This window comes from Ochlerotatus camptorhynchus, unplaced genomic scaffold, assembly GCF_037179485.1.
Source record: "Ochlerotatus camptorhynchus isolate MF236.1 unplaced genomic scaffold, CSIRO-AGI_Acam_v1.1 ptg000022l, whole genome shotgun sequence".
NCBI classification, from domain to species: domain Eukaryota; kingdom Metazoa; phylum Arthropoda; class Insecta; order Diptera; family Culicidae; genus Ochlerotatus; species Ochlerotatus camptorhynchus.
This window is the reverse complement of record NW_027040514.1, coordinates 1,234,336-1,257,392: the sequence shown is the minus strand read 5'-3', so window position 1 is coordinate 1,257,392 and position 23,057 is coordinate 1,234,336. Positions and strand designations below refer to the sequence as shown.

At 39.5% G+C, this 23,057-nt stretch overlaps 3 protein-coding genes across 3 annotated transcripts in view; 1 reads left to right on the top strand and 2 right to left on the bottom strand.

The window, feature by feature from the left end:
* Nucleotides 1–8,410, bottom strand: part of Sobp (Sine oculis-binding protein) — a 104,042-nt gene extending 95,632 nt beyond the window's left edge. The window contains exon 1 of the mRNA XM_065227095.1: nt 7,388–8,410. The gene's annotated coding sequence lies outside the window, so the exon portion shown is untranslated. The remainder of the gene's footprint in view (nt 1–7,387) is intronic.
* Nucleotides 8,411–19,655: 11,245 nt separating this feature from the next.
* On the top strand, nt 19,656–21,279 carry LOC135704208 (transmembrane protein 39A-B). The gene is made up of 3 exons (XM_065225677.1): nt 19,656–20,127; nt 20,198–20,983; nt 21,041–21,279. The coding sequence occupies exons 1-3, from the start codon at nt 19,765–19,767 to the stop codon at nt 21,275–21,277; spliced, it is 1,386 nt and encodes a 461-aa protein (XP_065081749.1). The 5' UTR covers nt 19,656–19,764; the 3' UTR covers nt 21,278–21,279.
* A 144-nt stretch (nt 21,280–21,423) lies between these two features.
* Nucleotides 21,424–21,896, bottom strand: LOC135704213 (LYR motif-containing protein 2). The gene is made up of 2 exons (XM_065225691.1): nt 21,760–21,896; nt 21,424–21,683 (listed from the first exon to the last, which is right to left on the bottom strand). Exons 1-2 carry the CDS (start codon nt 21,796–21,798, stop codon nt 21,432–21,434), a joined length of 291 nt encoding a protein of 96 aa, XP_065081763.1. The 5' UTR covers nt 21,799–21,896; the 3' UTR covers nt 21,424–21,431.
* Between the last annotated feature and the right edge of the window lie 1,161 nt (nt 21,897–23,057).

Genomic DNA, 23,057 nt, shown 5'->3' with positions numbered 1-23,057 from the left:
TTCCTAATCAATCAATAACTAATAATCCTAACGTTCAATTTTTCAATTCCCACATAAACTTCAAAGGGCCAAGTGCAATATGAGTTCGCATCCTATTGAGAACAAATTGTGTGAGAATGATCAGGTGCTGATTTGAAATCGTTTGAACTTGATGGAGCTAAATCAATATTTTGAACCATGAAAATTCCATGCGCATGGATCGGTAGCAAATAACCCCGCCGGTAATTGGTTCGTAATCGTTTAACACATCTTCCGCTTGAAATACTTCTATAAAACCACAATCTTTCAACTCTCAAAAACTGAATATCAACTGATTGAAATCAATCAGTTGTACCAGCAACACGAGAATGTGACAGGACTACAACAGTTCTCCACCAACCAGCCACTTTTAGCATGCACGCAGGACGTAGGTACGCTGCCGATCTCCCTGGAGCTCGCCGAGCTTAGCTCATGAGACACAGCACATGTGACACGAATGAGGCACGTAGGAACAAAAAAGAAACGCGAAATAATACGTCTCGAAATGTACCAGGCACCTACGATCTTATAGCAAGCGTGTCTCTATCACGCGGGATGGATGCACGTGTACATTAACTCTGATTGGAGGTATCGTGTAGAAAATCTGCAAAAAATTAAAAAAAAAAAAGAAAAACCTTATGAAGAAAATAGAGAGTTCGCTTCTTGTGCTTTGAAAAAGCGACTCTGAAAAAAAAATCAAGCCTTTTTAGTAGCGACGATTGTTGAAAGATTTTTACCGGAGTTCAATTAAGGAGATTGTATGAACCGAAAGTGTTGTGTCCCGTACTCAGCAGGTGGCAAAGGTGGCATTTGCCACCAAAAAATCCTGAGGCTTGGAAAAAATAGCTTGGATTAAAAAAAAATGATATGTTTGACTCAACGGCGAGATCAAAAATAAATTCTGGCAACCATGACGAATTGGTTTGAAAATCGTTTAACCGATAATGTCTTTTAATACAGGAATGAAACTCGCATGAGGTTAGCTACTCTTGCCCAGTGAGTTCAGGTAGTCCTCACCTTGAATTACTACAGAATTGATAGAGCTTCATTGCAATTCCCATATTTTGTCTAAGGAAATTTTCAGGAAGGTTCAGCGACTTTCTAGGAAATTCTGCGAACAATAGGGAACTGTAATGAATTTTAGGAAAGTTCTGCAAACTTCAAATAAGTTCCTCCAAAGAAGCAGATAAATTCAACAACATTCAGAGAAGTTTATTGAACTTCAGGGAAGTTCTACAAAATTAAGGGAAGTTCTACAAAATTAAGGGAAGTTCTACAAACTTTAAAGATGTGCGTCGATCTTCAGAGAAGTTCTTTAAACTTCAAGAAAATTCTGCCAACTTAAGGAACATTTTGTGAGCTAAAGGGGTGTTCAATGTCCTCATGGTAAGGGGCTGTTCATAAACTACGTATACTCTTAGGGGGGGTTGACAAATGTCTACGGTCCATACCAATTTCCAAAAAAAAAAATTGTAGAGAGTTCTGTGAAAAATTCCAACATTATATGAATTATAACTCTGCAAAAAGTTCTTTAAACGTGAGGAAATTTTTGCAAACTTTATGATGGTCTGTAAAATTTAATAACATTAGGAAAGTACTGTGAACTTTGAAAAATAACTGAGAATTTCGGGAAAAAAATGCCAAACTCAGAAGAATTTCATAGAAGTTCAACGAAATCAAGGAAAAATGTATGAACAGGGATTTGAATTTGAATGTAACTTTTATAAGCTGTCTCATTGGGTTGTTGGTGGAACAACTCCCACTCCATTTCTTAGAAAATAGTAAGAATTTGTTGCGATATCTCTTTCTCTTTTACGCATCCCTTATGAAATGTGATCGAGGGCATGAGCAGGGTGGAAGGGTGTAAAATGAGAATTTTCCAGCTAATAATATATCGTGAGTACGGCTAACACATGTTACATTGCCGTTTACCGGTATAAAAAGGGAGCAGTTTATGAAAATTTAGGTTTAAAAATATCCACAAAAAAGATGTTAACAATAAGTTTAAACCAAAGTCGACAGTCAAGGTTGTGCGGGTGTGTAGATATTTGTAAGAAGAAAAAAACACCACAGAAAAAAAAAATCATAAAAATTTGCAAATTAGGTCTAACGCAGGTTTCTCCTGGGAAACGTGTGTATGTAGTGAACAGAAACTTCAGAATCTCTTCAAGTTGGCAGATGAAAGAAAGAATCACTTTATTGTTAAAAGCATTAGAGAGTTAGCAGGCAAAAAACTAGCCTAGGTTAGTTTTTCAAACGGCGAAGGAAGACCAAAACAGTCAGAAAAAAATCTAAGATTTCTCACGAAGATTTACTCAGCTTTAAGAAAGATCTTAATCTGAGTGTTAATAAGGTCGGTATGTAACTGTTATCTTCATAACTTTATATTTTACGTAACTTTAAACTGTACTTTTTTATATTACAGATGCTAAAATTTGCTAAATGTATGAGACATACCGGCCGTCAAACTATCCAGCCCTGCCTCAACTCAGCTATGAAGAAAGACAACGCGGCCAAGAATGATCCCAATAACCCAATATGGTGGCTGCCGAAAATACGACGACAGTTTTTGAAGGATGATATTTTGATCATCATAAATTTTCAAGGAAAAATATAAAATCACATCTCTATCTAAAAACTATGAAAACCATTTATTAAATGCAATCAATGTTTTTCAAAACAAAATCTCATTTTAATAATATCATTATATATTAAGAATTTTTAATTAGCCTTCATTTAATATTTTGGTCTTTGAAATGGGCCCAGCGGTTCAAAAGTTATAAATTTTTGAAAAAAATCATTTTGAAAATAAAAAAAAATAAACTATTTATTGGACTACCCTAACGTTGAAATTGCCACCCTAATGACAAAATGAAGAAAATATTTAGCGATATAGAACAAAACTACAATTTTTTACCAAATTCTGAGAACCACTTTGCAATGGAATGTCTCAATAATAGTAAATTTAAGACAATAGTTTTTTAATTATTTTATTAATTTAAACATTATGAGATCATGACAAAGTTACGATATCTGACGGTATCGAAGAGCGAATCTTACTATACCATTGAAACTTAGTATTTGGGCAACTTCAATCCCCTCTTGAATCATTTTCAGCTGAATTTGTTTCGATCCTTAACAGTTTTGTATCATCAATAGTCCGTATACGCCTTTGTAAACAGCTAAGTAAACTTCAAAACACTTTTTCTCAAAAATCCCAAGATGAAATATTTTAAACCATCACAGATTTGATTGTTAAAATCAATACTACACTCAAAAAATTCCACACGCCATCATCATGTGTCTCACACTTAATTTTGCGCTTATTGTGAAACACATCCATTTCATGTGTGAATCTTATGCTATGAACCATGCCTGAACACTATGGATTTGAATTGTGACACACTTGGATTCTATGTGTCTCATATGGTGATATCAATAGCTTTGCACACCATAGTTCAATATTCTACAATATTCTACTTTATCGACTTCTACTTTACCGACTCTAAAAATTGAAACGACAAATATATAATCAAAACTGCCAGAGGCCAGAGCTTTGACATATCTTTCTAATGGGTCTGATTTTGAATTCGATCATGGACTGTTGGGGTGTGCTACTGCCGGAGTCTTCCTTCGATCTCACTGTGCCACGGTTGTACTCATACACTGAAACAAATCGACATGTACCGTTTATTGGATCCATCTTATAACATAGCAATGTCAGGAGATTTATTCATTCTATGTGATGATTGATAGATTCCAATGGATTATCACTTAAAAACTATGACTGCGATATGAAATGATTTCTATCGTAATTTCACATACTTAGTACTTGATAATACTTTGCTTCGAACGTGGTTAGCGATAGGTAAGATGTATATGAATATTGTCTGATATATTTCATGGTGAAAAACTGTTGATATGTCATGGGTGGGAACAGGCATCCAGAAACTAATGGAAAATCATATAAGTTTGCACTATGAGCAAATCGAGTAAAATGTACCTGTTTTCATGATGAATATTGCTCACTAAAAGATATATCATATAAGATAATCATGTATATTTTATTGGAGTTGCTTTTAACGATTTTTGACGTTTGTTGATATGTCGCGTGTAATCAGACATGTAGAAACTATTGGACTGTCATTTAACTTTGCAGTATAGGAAAACATGTATATCTCATTGGAATAGCTTCCTTTGATTTTTGAGGTTTGAATATTGTAAAAAGATCTATCCCAATCATTAAATAGTCATATAGATTTGCCTTTTAAGAAATCCAACAGCAAACATTTGTTTTGGTATGTTTATCTGGGATGAACATCGCTCCCAATAAAATACATCTTACATAATTGTTCTTTATAAATTATTGAAACAATTTTCAACTATGTTATCGTACACTCATTAGAATGATTAGTCGAACTAAATATTGCTAACAACAATGATACTGTAATAAATAATCATTGTTTGTTATTGTTTCATAAGATAAGGGGTCCCGGAAAAGAATGTTTTGAGATTGAAAAAAAAAATGATTCTACTGCAATATTTATTTGCTAAGATTCTAATTGTAAGCCTTCTACACGGCTAATTCAGATTCCAGCACTAGTACTCGAACTTCATGAACCAGTTCCATGAACTCATATAATGTAGTCGTTGTTTTATTGCACACAGGAGCATAAATTATGATTTGAATACACGACACCACTGAAACGGAGCATATATTGGTCAATGCTATTTTTCTTCACTCTAGCAAAACGAGCATAACGTTGCTCATGTTGGGAGAGCTGTTATTACTTCATGCTAATTGAACGAGCTCAATATTGAAGTCAGCCGTGGCCTAATGGAATCGAGCGCAGACACGAAAAGCATCACAGCTCAACAGTTCTGGATCGAATCCCAAATCAACTACAATAAAAAAAACACAACTGTGAAAGCTCCCACTGCCTGGTGTTTATTTTTCGATTTATTTTTAGAAATCGATTAAATATATGTGTCAAAAGAATAAATAAATTTCATGTGATTTTCACATAAACTTTACTTCGATTGATTTATGACACATATATTATATTGTGGTGAAAAGTAAAGCTTATGCTTATGGGTTTCAAATCCATTTCAGTTAATTATTATAATTTGACCGATTTTCATTTATCATATGGCGATCATATAAAAGTTTTCAAATTATCAGCATTGTCAATGTATCAGATATTCATATAGAATTTACCTGACACATTTTCAATCATATCATTTTCAATGGATTATCTTATAGCGCAAAATTATAAGACTTCCACATAACAGGAATGTGTCAAATTGGTTCAGTGTATATGATGGGATAAAGTCACAACTCTTGTTTTCGATGTTTACCTTTCTGAGCAAGCAATTCACATCGTATTGAAATGCAAAACACTTTAAATCCATCTGTTTTGAACAGTTGCGTGGTTCAATGTGCAATACACTTGAATAGAAAGTGAAAATTTTCAACATTTCAAAGTTTGAAACACTCTAAATTAACGTGTATAACACATCGAACCAAGGTGAAATACACTTAAAGTAAATGTGATTCTGCATTTAAAAAATCAAGTGTTTAAACACTTCGATAAAACGTGTGAAATTTTTTGAGTGTAACCTCCTGTGAAGAAAAAACTGAGGTAAAGGAAAGTTGCAAAAAAAGTGCCTTCAGACAAGCTTGGGTCTGCTTTTGTTTGTTTTTAAAATCTAAGATCGCACCAACCCGGGGATAACTTGATAACTTCAGTATATTTCCAGTGTACGCCGACAATTTAGTGCTGGTGGTTCTGTCCTCGGTTCTGTCAAACTCACACGTTTCAGAAGAGATATCTGAAAAAGGCGAATGCGGAAATGATGTACAGTAAATAAAATCTAAGCTTAAATATTCGTCTCATTGTTGCGCGCCCACCAAACCAGAACGCGCGTCCAACGTCAAAACTAACATTAGTGACATAAGAAGTCCAGTGATGCCAGCGAGAAATGTCGTTTTGATTTTCAGTCGTATACACAATTCATAATCAGTGATCATAGACCAGTGGTTCTACGTCCATGGCGTTAATAATGAAACAGTACGACAGCGATAACAACTGCGAGGCAGCGGTGGAACTGTTCAATCGACTACAAGAAGAGGTCGGCTTCCTTAAGACTAGTGGGGATTTTGAAAAAAAAAAGTTGATAGATTTGCTTGAGATTAACAACTACGAGGTTCCGAATGCCGTTCTGTTGTATGCCAACAGGAAGGTTTGAAGGGTTTAATGATCGGGTTTAGGTTTTAAAAGTATATATTGTTGGGGTATAAAACAAACCTTATTTTTTTTTAAAGAAAGCCTATCTAAATTGTCTAAGCATGTTCAATAGGGTATCATAATATTTATTGAAATAATAAACAGCGTGAGCAACCGGTGGTTCCGTAGATCGCTCATCTGGGGAGGTAAGGTCCTGATTTTTATGATGCTATGTATTTGGCCACCCTGTGGAATTGACCCATGTGTACCGTGATTACCGATATTGTCGCTATCGGAAACGCCAAGCAAGTGTTGGTTGCAAAAGTGGATGACCCTGAGCGTGACCTGGTTATTCCTGTTGCTGGTGATGATCTCGCAGATGATGGACGCAGTTTTGGCTGCTAGAGAGATCCGAGCAAAGTATATGTTTGTCTTCTAATTCGGAAACTGATCGTCTAGCCCGATGGATTTTTTAATTTTATTCTTAAGTGTGAAACCTTAGCAACTATTAGAAAAACGTTAGCAGTGATGCGGTTTTATGTTATATTCTTTGTCATACTTGTCAAAGTGTGCCCTAACGAACCGATCAATGTGCCGATATGTGTTTCGGCACAGTGTGCAGAGTTGATAACCCCTTGGTAAAGAAAGTACTATTTGAAGTGCGATTCGATGATGGAGGAGATCCATATTCAAAGCTAGAAGCACTAGAGTGGTTCAAAATATCGATTTATCTCCACCAGGCTCAATTGATTTTAAATAAGATCCTGATCATTCTCCCAAAATTTGAGTTTATTGGGATGCGAACTCATACTGCACTGGCCTTTGAAGTTTATATGGGAAAAGTGAACTGTATGTTCTTAACGTCCTAGTACCCTCGCCATAGTGAATTATGAAGTGAATTAATAAGTATAGGTAAATGATTAATTTGATTCTTTGGAGTGTTAGATCAGATTAGATTTCTTTATTAAAGAGACTTTCAGCCGTGGGCTGGTAAGTCTCTCTTCGGAGTGTTGCTATTTAAATATTTGAATTTTTTTAGCAAATGCAAATCAGATTCTGATAATGCTCTGCCTTATAAACATGTCATAGCAGGTTACAATTGAAAAGCAATTGCAAAATAGTATAAAGACTTTACTACTAACCTTGTCAAAACTCATTCAAACGGCAAAGCGGATGGACTGCGTCAAATTATCGATTAATGTTAATCTAATCACAATGCTCAGCAACACTGTCACTCTGATTATTCCACCGATTTCCTACGTTCCGGTGAATGCCACCAGAAGAAAAAAAAATCCAACGGCTCCTATTACAACATTGTAACCGACTTTGTGTAAACTTTCAATTTCTCAATTTGCTGTTCGACACTGAATAAAATTGATCACGACACCAATGGGTGCTCCGTTGCTGCAATATGTGCGCCAATTTCCTACTGTTGACTGTATAATACCAGTGCAAAACGTCCCGGTGATACAAACAACAACACCATCTCGAGCTGCTGCCGTTTTGCTGTTTCGGTCGTCTCACAGATCTTTGAACCTCCTCGAACGAACCTCCAACTGCGCGCGGGTTTTAGTATTTGAAAAGTATCAAATTTCAACACTTCTCTCGTTCGTTTCCCTTTTCCACCACGCGGCTGATGACGATGCCGATGCACATATTTATCGCAATGTGCCACACGATCGCACGTCGGTTTTTAACACTTCGATTCCAAAACTCCGGGAGTGCTATTTTTAATTCATTTTCCTTGCAATCGCGAAAAACTTTTGCCTCAACTCAAAATCTCTCTAGCTCCACTCACTCAGTTCGATCGTTTCGCAATAATCCACCAAGCGTCTCCTCCACACACCAACGATCAGCGTGCACCACATTGTATCACAATTAATAATCCATCATCGCCCGGTGCCAGGTGTTTGCTCTTTTCTTCATCCGCTGCCACTGCTCTCTCTATATTGCTTCTGCACTCTCCACTTCTGCACTGGTGAAACGATCTTCTTGTATGTATGTAGGCTACACTCAATTAAAAATAAATTTCCCACGACGACAAAATATCGGACTATCGGATTCTTATTTTCAAAAAACACACTCCACTAATGCTGGCCTTGCTGCACCGGTAGATCAGAGCGCACATGGAATCGACGGGTTAAGCCAAGCGAAAAGCACGTCCACTCTCGACGATGGTTGGAACGAATCTGTGGACCCAGCTTGTTGTGTGAGAAGCAAGCCCTGCGAGAGAACGTGCTTTGCCGTATCCACACAGTCGGAAAGTCGATGCGAAGGATATAGAATTACAAAACTGCACGATTATTGCTCTCTGCTTGGGTTGGATGTTGTTATGTTATTGCTATATAGCTGGGTTGGGGACGGTGAGGGGGTGTTATTGCCGCCCGCCGTCGTCGTCGTTTGCTGTTGGTAATTTGATGATCGCCAGGTATCATCTCCAAAACGTGTGTGAAAGCATGTTTTGATTTGTGTCCAATGATCAGATAAAGATTTTCATAATCTCGAACATAACAAAAAATCAAATTCTTGTGAAATGTGATTATTACTTCATTAAATAATTTTTGCAGTCGGAAGCAGGTTTGGCTCTTGCTAGTGGGACCTGATTTTTTTTTTTTATATTTTCCGACTTGTAGAAAATATACAAATCATTTAAAAAATCAAGATTCTAGAATTTCGAGATCTTTTAAGGCAAGGTCCACTTGGAATCTGGACGCAAATTTATTTTAAAGCAGCGCCCCTAGTGATCGGTTCTAGAATGTTTTGACAGCAGTTTATTTTGAAAGTGTTGATCTCAAGCTTATCGGAATCGAAAGTTAAAAATAACTATATTTTTCGGTATCTTACTGTTCTAACCAATTTCATTTTTCTTTTGTAGTTTTGGAATAGGAGTTTTAATTAAAGAAAATCCATCTGTGACGAATTGGAGGAAGCTTCAAAAGTTAACATCAAAAATAACAGATGGCGTTGCTGTGTCCCTCTGCTGGTAGAATTGGGTAATTGGAACATAAAATGATCCATTAGCGACATTCATTTAAGGCTGTGAACCATTTGCCGAGTTAAATTTAACTCGTGGTTAAAAGTGACATTTCGAAAATTATTTTCTATGTTTTAAAATGTGCTGTCAATCGACCGGTTTTCGAGAAGATCTTAGCCATTGTTGTCAAAATTACCAAGCTCGGATAACAGGGTTAATCGATAACTTTCCATCTATCAAATTTTAACCAAAAGTTAAAATAATCCACCAAATGGTTTAGAGCCTAAACTTGCGATAAAACAATGTTTCAAATATAATTGAAGATGCTTAACGTCAAATATCCGACTTAAAGTGGTCATTTTATAAGATAGATGAGGAGATGAAAGTATAGTGTTGATAGTTCCGTTAGAGTAAGGCACGACTAAAAGTGGTCATTTAATACGATAGATGACGAGATGAGGTGAAAGTATAGGCGAATCCAATGGAAATTAAGCGATCGTTCCAGCCTCTGGTGGTGAATAAGAGAACCATCAAAAGAGTGATGAGGGCTGAAATTTTCACCGTGAAGCATAGGAAGAGGTAAATGTTTTTACCTTTTCTGATTAATTTATCCATCGCTGGTGCTTGTAATAAATATCCACATGGAATATTTTGTTTTCTGTATCGATTTTGGAGTGGACCGGCTGGTGCTTCCACATATTTTTTTTAAAGAAAAGTGAAGATTTATAAAACTACCCCAGCGGTTATGATCTTCCGGATTTTTAATGGGGTGTTATTTGAGCTGTAAATCCGTTCAAATATATGAAAAATAATAAAATAAGACCCCCTTTCGATGAAAATATGCAAGATACACATAACAATATGCGTTAATTTGAGATGTAAAAATTGTAATTTGGATGTAAACAAACGGTTTGGTTGACGTTTTCTCTAATAGTCGCCTAGCGCACTCTGCATTGGTGGTGCATAGAAACAGCCTAGGGATCGTCCATTAATTATGTCACACTTATAAGGAGAGGGGGGGTTTTGAAAACTGTTACGAGCCTTACAAAAAACAATTAAGGTCCATATAAAAAAATGTGACAAAGGAGGGAAGGGGGGGGGGGGGTTTGAAAATGGGCCAAATTTGCGTGACATAATTAATGGACCTTCCCCTATAGAGCTGATAGTTCTGTTAGAGTACGGCAGTTTGAAAATTGGATATAGAGAGTAGAAAGCGAACAAAGGTCAATTTTGAGGAAGGCGTGAATCGGGTTGATCATCTCGTGTTGTTAAAGGAGGTGATCAACCCGATTGGTGCGGTGGAGATGAAAGGAGCGGTGTCCTGAACGCTAACGAAGCAGAGGTCCAGGCTACGGTTGTTTTTGTTGACCACGTGGTTTATTTGAGATAGTGTTGCTGTACTATAGCAGTCGAGAAGGCTAACTGATCCTGTATGAAATACAGAGTGTACAGGGTCTGGGTAGAGAAAGCCGCTGTAAGATGGTTTCCAGGAAACACCGGGTAGATTGAAATCACCCAGAACGATTATCTCATCAGTTGGTGTCGCACTCTCTATTATGGTGAAAACGGACCGGCAATTGGTATTGATAAGTTCATTGTCATGAACGCGGTCAGGTGCAATATACACCGCACATAGGTAGAGTGTGCGATCGCTCAGTTCTACGGCCACCCAAACTTGTTCCACACAGTTCCACAAGACGTTTTCAATAGTTCTCGCCTTTTGATTCACTATGAAAGTTTGACAGATAAAATGGGGGGTTCGTGGATTTTCCTATGTTTCGAGGGGTGCATCGATTAGCTTGAGACCAAAGATAGTACCAGAGCTGAGCCAAAAAGTTGAGCACGTTTCTTCGGGATCTTCTGGTCTTAAAGTTAGCTCTATGGTAGTAGCATCGTTAATCGATTTGCTTGGGACCAATAGGCTAGTCAAGTAGTGAGCTAATTTGAAATCGTTAGTTTTCACCGGTTGGTAGTAGTAAACTGGTAGAAGGTAGCTGTCTAATATTTAGAGAAATAAACTCATTTGTTATTGTTCGTTCACCTAAACCAGACGAGTTTGTCACTGCTTTCTTCAAGAGTTTATAGGTCCAGAAAAATCGTTTGGAATGGCGAATAGTACGAATCTCGGGAACTGTTGGTTGGCAGAGAAAATTAGATCACTTGGAAATGTGCCGTCCAAACCTAAGGCCTGTACTGGAAAAAAATGCACCATACAAAAGTGTTCGCCAAAAACTTATTTTAAGTCGGGTTTTCTTAAAACTTCCAGGGAATGAACTAATACATATGGATTATGTTTCGGCATAATTACTTTATTCAATTTCCTTTCCATCGCTGAAAGCCCGCACCTTTCCCTTAAGACCCCTCATTACATTTTGTGCAATGGTGGAGCCGACCTTTTTGGTCACTTTCATCCATTCTTTCTTCAACTCCAGCTCGTTCTTATACACCTTGGACGATTTTCGAACTTTGGCCTTCATTATGACCCAAAATCTTTCCACCGGACGAATCTCTGGGGGTTGGCGGTTTTTGGTATAAAAACAACGTTATTGTCTCTGGGACCGCAGGAAGGACAACAGACGCTTCTGGAGGCACTCGGTACGGTAAATTTCGCTGTTGATGGTACCCATTGTGATGTACGGCTTAATCAGTTTACCGCATTGGCATATGGCCTGCCAGAGCAAGTATTTTTTGGCGAATTTGTCCATTTTCTTCTTCCTTATGTCTTCCGGAACATCAAACCGTGATTTGGCAACGTAGAACTCCAGCCCCGGTATCTGCTTTACGTCTGCCTTGATGTAGGTTTCGTCATCCATAACCACACACATCGGTTTCGTTAACCACTCTCGATACAGCTTCCTTGCGCGGGATTTGGCCACCGTGTTTTGTTGATCACGCCGGTTCGGTGCCTTCCACGAAACCCAGCTCGTTTCATGGTTTGCTGATCGAACCAGGCGGAACACTTTGCCTTTAAAGCCGCGTCGCGAATCGAAAGTTTTGGATTACGCTTGAAATAATCCAACACCTTCCGGGCCTTCACAGGGTCAGCTGTCTTCGATTTTCTTCCACTTCCAGCCCGCTGCTCGGTCGTCTGGGACTCCTTAAACGATATTACCAACCGAGACACAGTTGTATCGGTGATTCCCAGTTGTCTTCCTATTCATCTCATGGTCACAGTCGGATTTTTCATGACGGTGCGCAAAATTCTCCGGCGATTTTCTTCTTGTTTCGATGACATCTCAATAACCACTGAACCGATTGTTATGAAATTTTGCACATGTAAACAATTCACTCCAAACTAGTTATACCCAGATTTTCATCAATTTTTACCCACGGATAAAAAAGTTACACACGATAAAAAATTGTGCATTTTTTTCGAGTACAAGCCTTATCATGAAGTTGGAAACTTATGGGAAGCAATCGAGCCCAAGAGAAAACAAAACGGAACGTTGGAGCCCGTTGATCCTGTTAAGAACATGAAGGCAAAAGGGAAGGTTATGCTTTTCATGGAACCGGCGAATTACTACCACACACTAAGATTTTTTTGCCGAGATGGGCACCACCGAGCAGCTCGGCATTTTATTTTGCTGGAAATTCAGCAAAAAATTTGTTTGTTAGCTGAGATCTCGGCAAAACTCCCGTTTGTTAGCTGAATCTCGGCAAGTTTTTCACTGAGATCCAGCAAAATAAAATGCCGAGCTGCTCGGTGGTTCCCATCTCGGCGAAAAAATCTAAGTGTGCATGTTCGTGACGCAACTACAGCTCGGGAGGCATAGATAAAGCTCACCAAAGCGTTCGAGGAAACACAACCTGGTATCGTGCGGAACTATGGCAGCGTATCACCGACAAACCGACAGGACACTTAATTCAGACTTATGCCCGAAAATCGTTAACAGCCGATTTAAACGTGCAGTGATCCGAACTGTCAAAACCATAGAATTTTTTGAACTAGATAAAAATAATTTGTCCAGAATAGATCAGACACGAACCAATTCATAACGTTTGCATGAGGGTTCATGGCTTAACTAAATATTTTCCGTGAACATGGAGCCAGATGTCAGTAGTGTGCTTTGGTCAGAAATTTTATTGTTTTTGCTATGGTCATTCATGTCGGTTTGTCGGTGAGCGTATGCCAACAGGATAATTTCGACGTGTCACCAGTTGAACGAGATTGGATTTCTAATACCGGAGCGGTTTGTTGGTGTCCTTCTACTGGCCGGATTCCCGTACAGGTATCAGTCTATGGTCAAGGCTCTCAAGAATTCTGGGATGGCTAGCACGGGTGATTCGATCCAAGCATGGGAAAAATCGTTCCATTTTGTATTTACTACTCACTCACACGCATAAAACATCAGAAACGAACAGCAGCTTTTGCGAGCCGCTCTGATTTCGTTTGTATTCGCGTTGTTTCTATTTTCTTCGATGAACGCAGAATTGAGCAAAACAGACTGCTGCGCCTGCGCGTAACATGAATGATTCAGAGTGTAGTAGTGTGGATGATTCCTCTCTTATTATTTTTTCCATGCTGAGCCTTTTACGATTGCATTCTGCTGAGTGAGCTGAATGAGAATTTTGCAGAAATAATCACTTTTTATTTTCTAGCTTTAAATATACATTGACACATTTAAATCGCTATTAATATGAAGAAAACTGTTATACTGTAACACATAAACAAAAGCGTCACGCAAATAACATAAAACTGCTGTGGCCAATTCAACTGATTTAAATCAGTGAGCCAAAAACTATCTGACTCGGCTATTTAAATCGTTAGCATTCGGATGTTACGCATTCAATCTAGTTCTCCCTCGCTAGAGAACATTTTTCGGCTGCCTTTCAGTTTATCCTTCTTTCCTTCTACTGCTGTCAGTTCTGAGTCGAGCTGCAGAGTCACTTGGTTGGAAGAATTTACACTCGTTCGGCAATCTGTTTGTAGATGAGGAATGAGGATGGCAATTTTGATTCTGTGGTGCTCGCGCGAGTGAATGAATTTTCCCATGCTTGATTCGATCAAGACCATTTTGCTGCAGGAAGAGTCGTTGCCAAGTGAAAAAACAGCGTTCGTTGCGAAGAAAAAAACGGAAGTTCCCCCTAGCAACTAGGATGCAAAAGAAGAATCCGACATGCACATCCGATGGCATACGACAAGGGATCTGAAGCTCCTCAAGGACATACGCAAGTCAAATGGGATAGTTGTAGCCGCCAATAAGGAAACGGTGTACACGGAAAGAAATCCGATTCCATTTTCATGAATAAAAAATCATGAAATGAAAAAACGTTCCATGCCATGAAATCATAACAATGACCGACAATTTTATGATGGAAATTCATGATTTCATAATGCAGCGGAATCATGACCGCTACAAACGTTACACGTACCTGGAAAACCGTGTTCATCAAATGCACTATTTAGGTAGCTCTTATACGTCTTTTGCCTTCCTCCTTATACAAGTACTGATAGTCTAGTGGTTCAATTATGGGTTCAATGATCCCAATGTTCTTGGTTTGAATCCTGTCTGACGTTATGTTTTATTTTGTTTTACATGTTTTGGTAAAAACTGAAAGTTAAATTCATGAATTTAGTTCATGGTTTCAACTCGGATGATTCATGATTTCGGGAATCTTGACTGCGTTACTCAAAAATAACTCATGATATATAAATATATAAATATAAATATAATTCATGGTGTATTTTCATAACATGAAAACACGCTATGTTCATGAAATCATGAGTCATTTTTCTTGTTTTTGTGATTGGATTTTTTCCCGTGTAGATCGAAGCATGTGGAACGGCTATTCTGTATCCTGTGGCATGAAGATGTAATTCCTGTTCACGACGTGCAGTTCATACCATTCGGTATAAAGCGGATCAAGAGTTGAAGAACTACTTGAAGTTATCCACTCGGACGTGGTGGAACCAATGGAAGTTCGATCACCATCGGGAAGTTGGTATTATGTGTCTTCATTGATGACCGGTCGCGTGTACTTCTTGAAGACGAAATCTGAAGATGATAAGCCCATAGAGGTAACTCTAAGACCAGAAGGTCCCGAAGAAACGAGTTCAACTTTTTGGCTCAGCTCTGGTACGATCTTCGGTCCCAAGCTAATCGATGCACCCCTCGAAACATATGAAAATCCACGAACCCCTCATTTTATCTGCCAAATTTTCATAGCGAATCAAAACAAACATAGTGTAGTACTGGAATTTATACTAGAATGGGGTACGTTAATCGATTTGCTTGGGACCAATAGGCTAGGCAAGTAGTGAGCCAATTTAAAATCGTTAGTTTCGTATTGATTGTTGATAAGCCTTTATTCAGGTGTACAAGAACGCAAGGGGTGGTCAATCTACACACTTATTTTGCGTCAACTTTTGTCTCAGTGTGCCTCACGTGTGCCGGCAGTGCCGAGCGTGTCGGTCATCAGACTGATTTTTTTTGTTTGTATAATGATATGTTTGGCAACCCGGTTAATTTGACAGTTCACATGTTTTCTTTGGAAGAAACAAAACAACAAGCAGTGGAATCCTATCCCAGATCCTAAATCTCGTGACTCTCGGTTCAATCATAGAGGTAACTCTAAGACTAGAAGGTCCCGAAGAAACGTGCTCAACATTTTGGCTCAGCTCTGGTACTATCTTCGGTCCCAAGCTAATCGATTCACCCCTCGAAACATAGGAAAAGCCACTAACCCCTCATTTTATCTGTCAAACTTTCATAGCGAATCAAAACAAACATTGTGTAGTACTAGAATTTCTACTAGAATAGGGTACGTTAATAGTTTGCTTGGGACCAATAGGCTAGTCAAGTAGTGAGCCAATTTAAAATCGTTAGTTTCGTATTGATTGTTGGTTCAATGCTCTCAAATTCTATCGAAAATGGACTACACTAAACCTAATAAGAAACGGCTTCGGCCACCGAATCTAATCTTCCAGCGAGAACTTTCTCCGAGGGAGGCACTTCCAATTTCCAACAGGACAATAACTTCTACTGGATTGGAGTATGATGAGGACTCGGATGAACCACAGGTGACGGTGGTAACCCAACTAACATTTTCAGCTTTGTAAGCCAACTTTTCCAGCGTTGTGCTGTAAAGTAGCTGAAAAGAAGCTGCAGATACAGCTACAAGCAAAAGCTAGCAAAATAGTTTTCGAGAGCGTTTACTCAACTTTCTCACAACCATTATTCAATTTGTCAGTCGCACTGAATAACATCAGCCAATAAACGCTAATGTCACTTCTATACACACACTATCCAACTTTCAACTTGTAGCTGCAAAACAAAGCTAACAAAGTGAATATATAACTCATTTGATGGCTTCTACACAACCAACAACTCTTGCTGAATAACATACACATCAAAAGTGCTTTTTCAACAACTAAACAACCTGTACTCAGCTTATAAACTGGGTTAGAGCAACTTCGGAAGCATTTTCACAGTCAACTAGGTTTATTTTTAGACGTGTGCAGTTTTACAGCTTTTACTCTGCTCTTTTATAACTAGTCGAGAAAAGTGATTCATGTGCACTATTATAAAGCCTCTACTCAGCGATTTTGTTGTAGAAGGGAATGTTGATTTGTTTACATAAGTTCAAAGTGTTGGCGTAGCACAGTTGGTAGTGTCAAGGTTTGCCAATGAGGTCGTCTCGAGTTCGATTCCAGGTTCCGGTGCAGGATAAATAATTTGGTGATGATTTGTAACTAATTTCGATTAATTTGATTCACAGCTAAATAAACTCAACAAATTCCTTCATAAAAATAAGCGTAAACAGTATTTAACCCGGCTTCAAGAGAAAGCTGGGTTGAATAAGTTTGAATAAGCGCCTTTCAAGTTCACACACAACTAAACAGCAGGATAACAGCTGTATAGAAGCGTTAATGGATATGCAATAAGAGCTCCTCCCGACCGTTCCAACAGCCATAAGTAGCTGACTAAGTTCGCCAGATTTGCTTGTATAGAGGTTGAGTAAAGGTTTCCTCATATCGTATAACGTTTGAATACAGCTTGAGACTGTATAAATGAAATGAGTAAAGCGTTTACATTGTGAAAATTGTTAGTTGGGAAGTAGACGAAGCGAGTGTGCATCATCAGAGGAAAGTGGTCCAGATGTTCTTCAGATTCTGATGAACGCTTCCGGGAGAAGTTTCTCCCGAAAGCCATCGACTCAGTCAACGATGCGTCGCCAGCGTTCGAGTGGGAGTTTCAACCGGAATCAGACTTCTCTGGTGGAGGTGGGGTTTAATATGTTCACACGGTCAGACAGTCCAACGATTGGACAAATGGAAAGCAGTGGAGGCCAGCGAACACCTTGGGCGCTGTCGATGGTTGCAAAGCAAACACCGGTGAAGATTCTACCTCCGAACATGGTCCGAGTGATCATCGATGTCAGTTACGATGAGGAACAAATCGTGGAACTGAATGTCGGTTGGGTCATCAACGAAGTGGTGAAGCGTTACGGAATCAAACACGCTAAACGACCACTGGTAAAACTACTACGGCCATGGTGGCCTTTGAATCAATATTCGTACCTCATTGAGTTCGTGCGGATCAGTTCTACGAGGATTATTGCAAACATCGCGATGTTGAAATGCTCTAATCGCTGGGCACCGTGGAAAACACCGGTCACTTTACACTTCGACGGGACTTCTCCGGGAAGTCCCGCCAGTGGAATATTCTATTTCAAGCGCTAGTTTACCAGGCAACTGTCCAATCAACATCTTACAATCCCACTTAATCTCCTTCAGCTGTGATTTCAGTTCCGTCAAGAATCTCCCCGCCCCAAGCTGATCTACCTACGTTTTCAAAGTTCCCTTCACTTCCTCCTTCAAGGTCTCGCTCTCCCCACTAAGCAACTCACTAATCACATTCCGAATCGGCATTGTGACCAGTAGCAGTCCCTTCATAGTCATCTATTCAATCAGCTTCCGGAACGATGCCACCCCCTTCCCAACTTCGATCAACCTGTTCTGAAACACCAAAGCCTTTCGCACCAGATCCAACCGGTGAAAACTAACGATTTTGAATTGGCTCACACTGGACTAGCCTATCGGTCCCAAGTAAATCGATGACGTAATCCATTCTAGTCGAAATTCTAGTACTACACTATGTTTGTTTTGATTCGCTATGAAAGTTTGACAGATAAATTGAAGGGCTCGTGGATTCTCCTATGTTTCGAGGGGTGCATCGATTAGCTTGGGGCCGAAGAGAGTACCAGAGCTGAGCTAAAAAGTTGAGCGGGACCTTCTGGTCTTTGAGACGCATCAGACTTTTATCATTAAATAATTTCATAAAATCGTAATTCCAAATCATTCTCATGCATCTTCAAGATGGGTGTTTAAGGTATACTTAGGAGCAATAAGACCACTGAAATAGCCCATAAGTTTCGTAGAACATAAGAAAAGATTTGCAAAAAGGTGGCTGACCAAATCGGGTCATTACTGCATATGTCTACAGTGGGATGCTTTGGTCCTCTTATCATTCTCAATAGCTGACGGCTACTAAATTGACCATTCGAAATGTAGTGGATTGCTTACCCTAATAAAAATTGTATGGTTAATTTGCTTAACGACGTGTTCTGGGTATCATCCAAACCATTTGTGGAATAGTTCAATGATTTGGGTTATCGTTCGTTTATGGTTATTTTTTATTAGGGTAACGCTTCATGGCGCCACGATGACAATTATGGGCACATTACCCTCGACATTAGCAACTAAAACCTTATTTGCGACGAATGTGACTGTGAGTGTTATGCCTGTTTGTCTGTGATAATAGGTTATGGGCACCAATAGAAAGTACACATTATTTACTTTGTTTCCCAATCAATAGTTATGAATTAAGTCCCAAATAAATGCTACTAGAAGTAAAATACTTCGTGGCGTAACGACCCGACCTAAAACTAGCGAAGAACTCCATGAAATGGTTCAATAGATCAAATAAACAGCACCAATCCAATGATTATGTTTGATTCTACTTATTCAAAGCTTTGGGTTGGGGAAGCTTTTGTTATGATTGAGTTCTACGCACAAAAGGTCGTTAAACATGTTCCTTCAAGGTTCAAACATAGAAACTGCTGTCGAAAAACTGATATAAATGCTCGTAGAAATGTAACATTAAGTTTACTATCAATCTAGATTACCGATACAAAATCATGTTTGTTTTTAAATATTAATAATAATATTATCATAAAGAATAAGATGGCACTTACAAACCTTAAAATTAAAAATCCCATCAATAATATTACTAGACTGAAAAAATGCATCCAAATGAATGTCGTTCCCCCTTTGTGATTTGCATCACATTTATTTTTCCGTGTAATTATTGGAATGCGTTCACGAGATCAGATCATTTTTATTGTCTCGATTTTTATTACCATCACTGTGCAAACACTGCCCGAAACTTCAAAAACGTTTACTGCGGGCAAAAAAACAAAACAGTAATCCTCAACTCAAAACAAAAACCGAAGAAAAGATTCTCTCCTGTTGTTTGCTAAAATTTGTTGTACAATGAACTAAAATCCTACGCAAAATAGTGTCCATCATCAAGTGCTCCGAAAATGACCGTATCGAACCGGAGAATCCCCCGATTATCGGGTCACCGGGCACATTTACCACCCCCGCAACATTTCCAACATCCCGCAGGTGGCTTGGGCGGTGTGGGAGCTGCCGGCTTAGGTGCTGCTGGGGTTAATGCGGAAGACGGGGGCGGCAACTCCACCATGAACGGCGACGAAGATGTACAGTTTAGCTTTGGGACCCCGTTTCCGAAGCATGTCCCATTCCCAAACGTCGAGCACAGTTCGGAGCTGGTGAATGAATTTCTGATCTTTGGATTTACGATCATTGCCAGTGCGACGCAGTTCATTCATTTGTATCGAACTGTATGGTGGCTGCCAAATTCCTACAACAGGCAGGCAGTGGTAAGTGCGATTGATTGTAGGTATAATAAGTAGATATCTATTGATTAATTTTGAAACATTCCAACTATAGAACTTCTATCTAATCGATTGGGACTTGGCAATATTCATTTACGTAATGGCCAGTCGGCGGTTGCTGTATTGCTGCATTCTGAAGTTAATTGATCTGAACTGCCCGGAAGCTTACGTAGAAATCAGCAAGAAGATAGCCAAGTACGTGTTCCTGGCTTGCGTCGTGATCTCGTTCGTCGGGTGTGGAATTCAAATTTTCCAGAAAAACAGTTACCTCTATTTGTTTTGCCTATCGTATCCATTCGTTCTGTATCTGACGATTTTCGGCTTCAATCTGGAACAATTTCTGCGAACCATTGTCGATACGGAAGCGAACTGCATCAATGGAATGCCGGTTCACAGCTGTTCGTCGAATGCCATTTCGGTCCGGGCCGAGATCGATGCACTGAAAACGGATTTCAACAACCGATTCAAGCAGATCATCTTCACGTCCGTACTGAATGCGTACTATTCGGGATTCGTTCCGTGCGTGCTGGTTCCAAAGCATCTATACTACGACATCTTTTGGGCAACGCAGCATCTCGGATTCATCTTCATCGGCGGGTTCACAATGTGCGTAGCTTATTGCTTTCCGGTCAAGTACTGCGATGTTTTCCATCGAGCAGCATTGCATTTGGGACAGTGGAATCGAATGACCCACCGGACGCACCATCCACCGCCCTACGCATGGTCCAAGTCGACTATTTTCCCGTACGGAGCTTACGTGAGGCACATGGGAGAAATCTACCGAGCGTCTGGGTACTGCACGTCAGCAATCCCCGCCAACAACAGTCATATTCGTTTCTTTGTGAGTATTCCTGACATAGAATTAGTTCCATTTATTCTAACGCATTCATCCAAACAGGTCATTTTTAAGAACCCAGCACTGATCTATCTGGTTCTGTTTGGCATCCAGATTGCCCTGGTCGCTTTTCAGCTGCTAATCCTGTGCCTATCGCGCGAATGGCACAATCTCATCTCCATCGCTTTCCTCCTGCTGGCCAACTATTTTACGTTGTTCAAAATTACGCGGGATTACCTGATTGCCAAGCGAATCTACGCCGGCGAGAATGCCATCAACGAGAAGTTCAAGGCCCAGTGAACGCAACTTTTTACTGCACTCAGCACAAAGGTAATAATTTATTCACAGCAACATTCTTAACCATTCATATAACAAGAATACAACAAAGCTCAAATGGATGAGCACCTGAAGTCAAGCTAAACAAGAAGAAATACTACTTCAGCTTTCGAAATCCTTAGGCCTTGTTGCCGGTTTTTGGCCCGGAAGAAAGTCCGCTTAAACCCAGACTGGTCTGCAGTTCTTTCAGCGATCGGTTCGCTTGTTGCATTAGCATTTTGATCGCCAATTCGTCGGTGTGATGCATGTTGGCTCGGAAATCCGTTCGGGCCCAGTCACGTAGCTCGTGCCGGCTGGATTGGTCCGGAACATGCCGGATCGTGCGGAAGATGGTTCTGTAGAGTTTGAGCACCTCCTGACGGAGCATAAACTGCGGAAATGGAAATAATAGCGTTGAAGGCAATCCATTGATATGCATAAAGTTTTGATTTACAAGGTTGACCTACCTGCTTTAAACTCAATGCACTTTTAGGTAATTTGGACATTTTGGGAACGGAACCACTATAATGGAATACAGTAATTTAAAGGGTAAAATTTCGATGCATCTCGCTCGATATCGAATCTGATTCGCAGCGCGCAGCCAGCAGATTACATGATCAAAACAAGTTGGAATACGTTCTTGTAAGATTGATGGATCGTATGGATTGCGTTCTCGTATTCAAAAGGTCCCACTGTAAAGATGATGGATAGAAGTGAGAAGGTGAGAAAATCAACCCTACACTGAATCAAAATTCATTGGTAAAAGTACTATATTGCTGGTTTAAATGAAATATCTTCGCCATTAGATTTTTGTAGAAAACAATTTCATTTAAATTTACTATTATTTATATCAAAATGACTATGCAAAATTACTGTCAGATTGTTTTATTGTTGTTTTACATCAACAGGCTGGATGAAACCCCAATGATGTTAACCTTATCAACTATGGTAAAAAAATACATTCCAGCATGGTCATAACATTTTTTTTTATCTAGTTCGTTTATTTGGAAGGCTCAATCGCGTTAGCTTTACGGAGCCGATAATTCATTGTTCACTGTGTGTAACAAGATTCACTTAATTCTATGTCTAGTAGGAGTTGGGCCGATTACTCGCGGCTTACTCGAGGTTAGAAGGGTACATTTTCGAAGGATAGGATCAGGGGAGGAGCTTGGGGTAGGGTTTCGTTGTCTCATCAGAGCGTTGTCGCCAGTATGAACGGTAGTGCTGTTCTAGCTTCGTCCGGAGTTCGACCGGCTATGGTGGGTGACCAGTGGGCGACGATGAGACTCATCGAGACGGGGGACAAGACAAACAAAAACTAATAAAGAGAGACAAAAGACAAAAGGAATTAAATTCTTATACTAGACATTTGAAGAAAAACATAAACGGACTGCATATAGCAGAGATCACGGGTTGCCAACACGTCTCTGATAGGAGCATAGGGTTGTCTTCCTTGGGCCTCGAGGCTATTCAAAAGTCGCTCTCTGGCGGCGTCATTATCCGTACATTGCCAAACTGCGTGTTCGATGTCATCGTAACCGTTTCCACACCGACAGATGTTGCTGTCCACGAGGTTTATTCTATTGAGATGAGCATCTAGCGAGTAGTGGTTGGACATAAGTCTACTCATCACGCGAATGAAGTCACGACTTAAGCCCAAGCCTTTAAACCACGCTCTCGAAGAAACATTAGGAATAATTGAATGTAACCACCGTCCAAGATTTACAGTGTCCCAATCGGTTTGCCAACTCGAAAAGGTACTCTG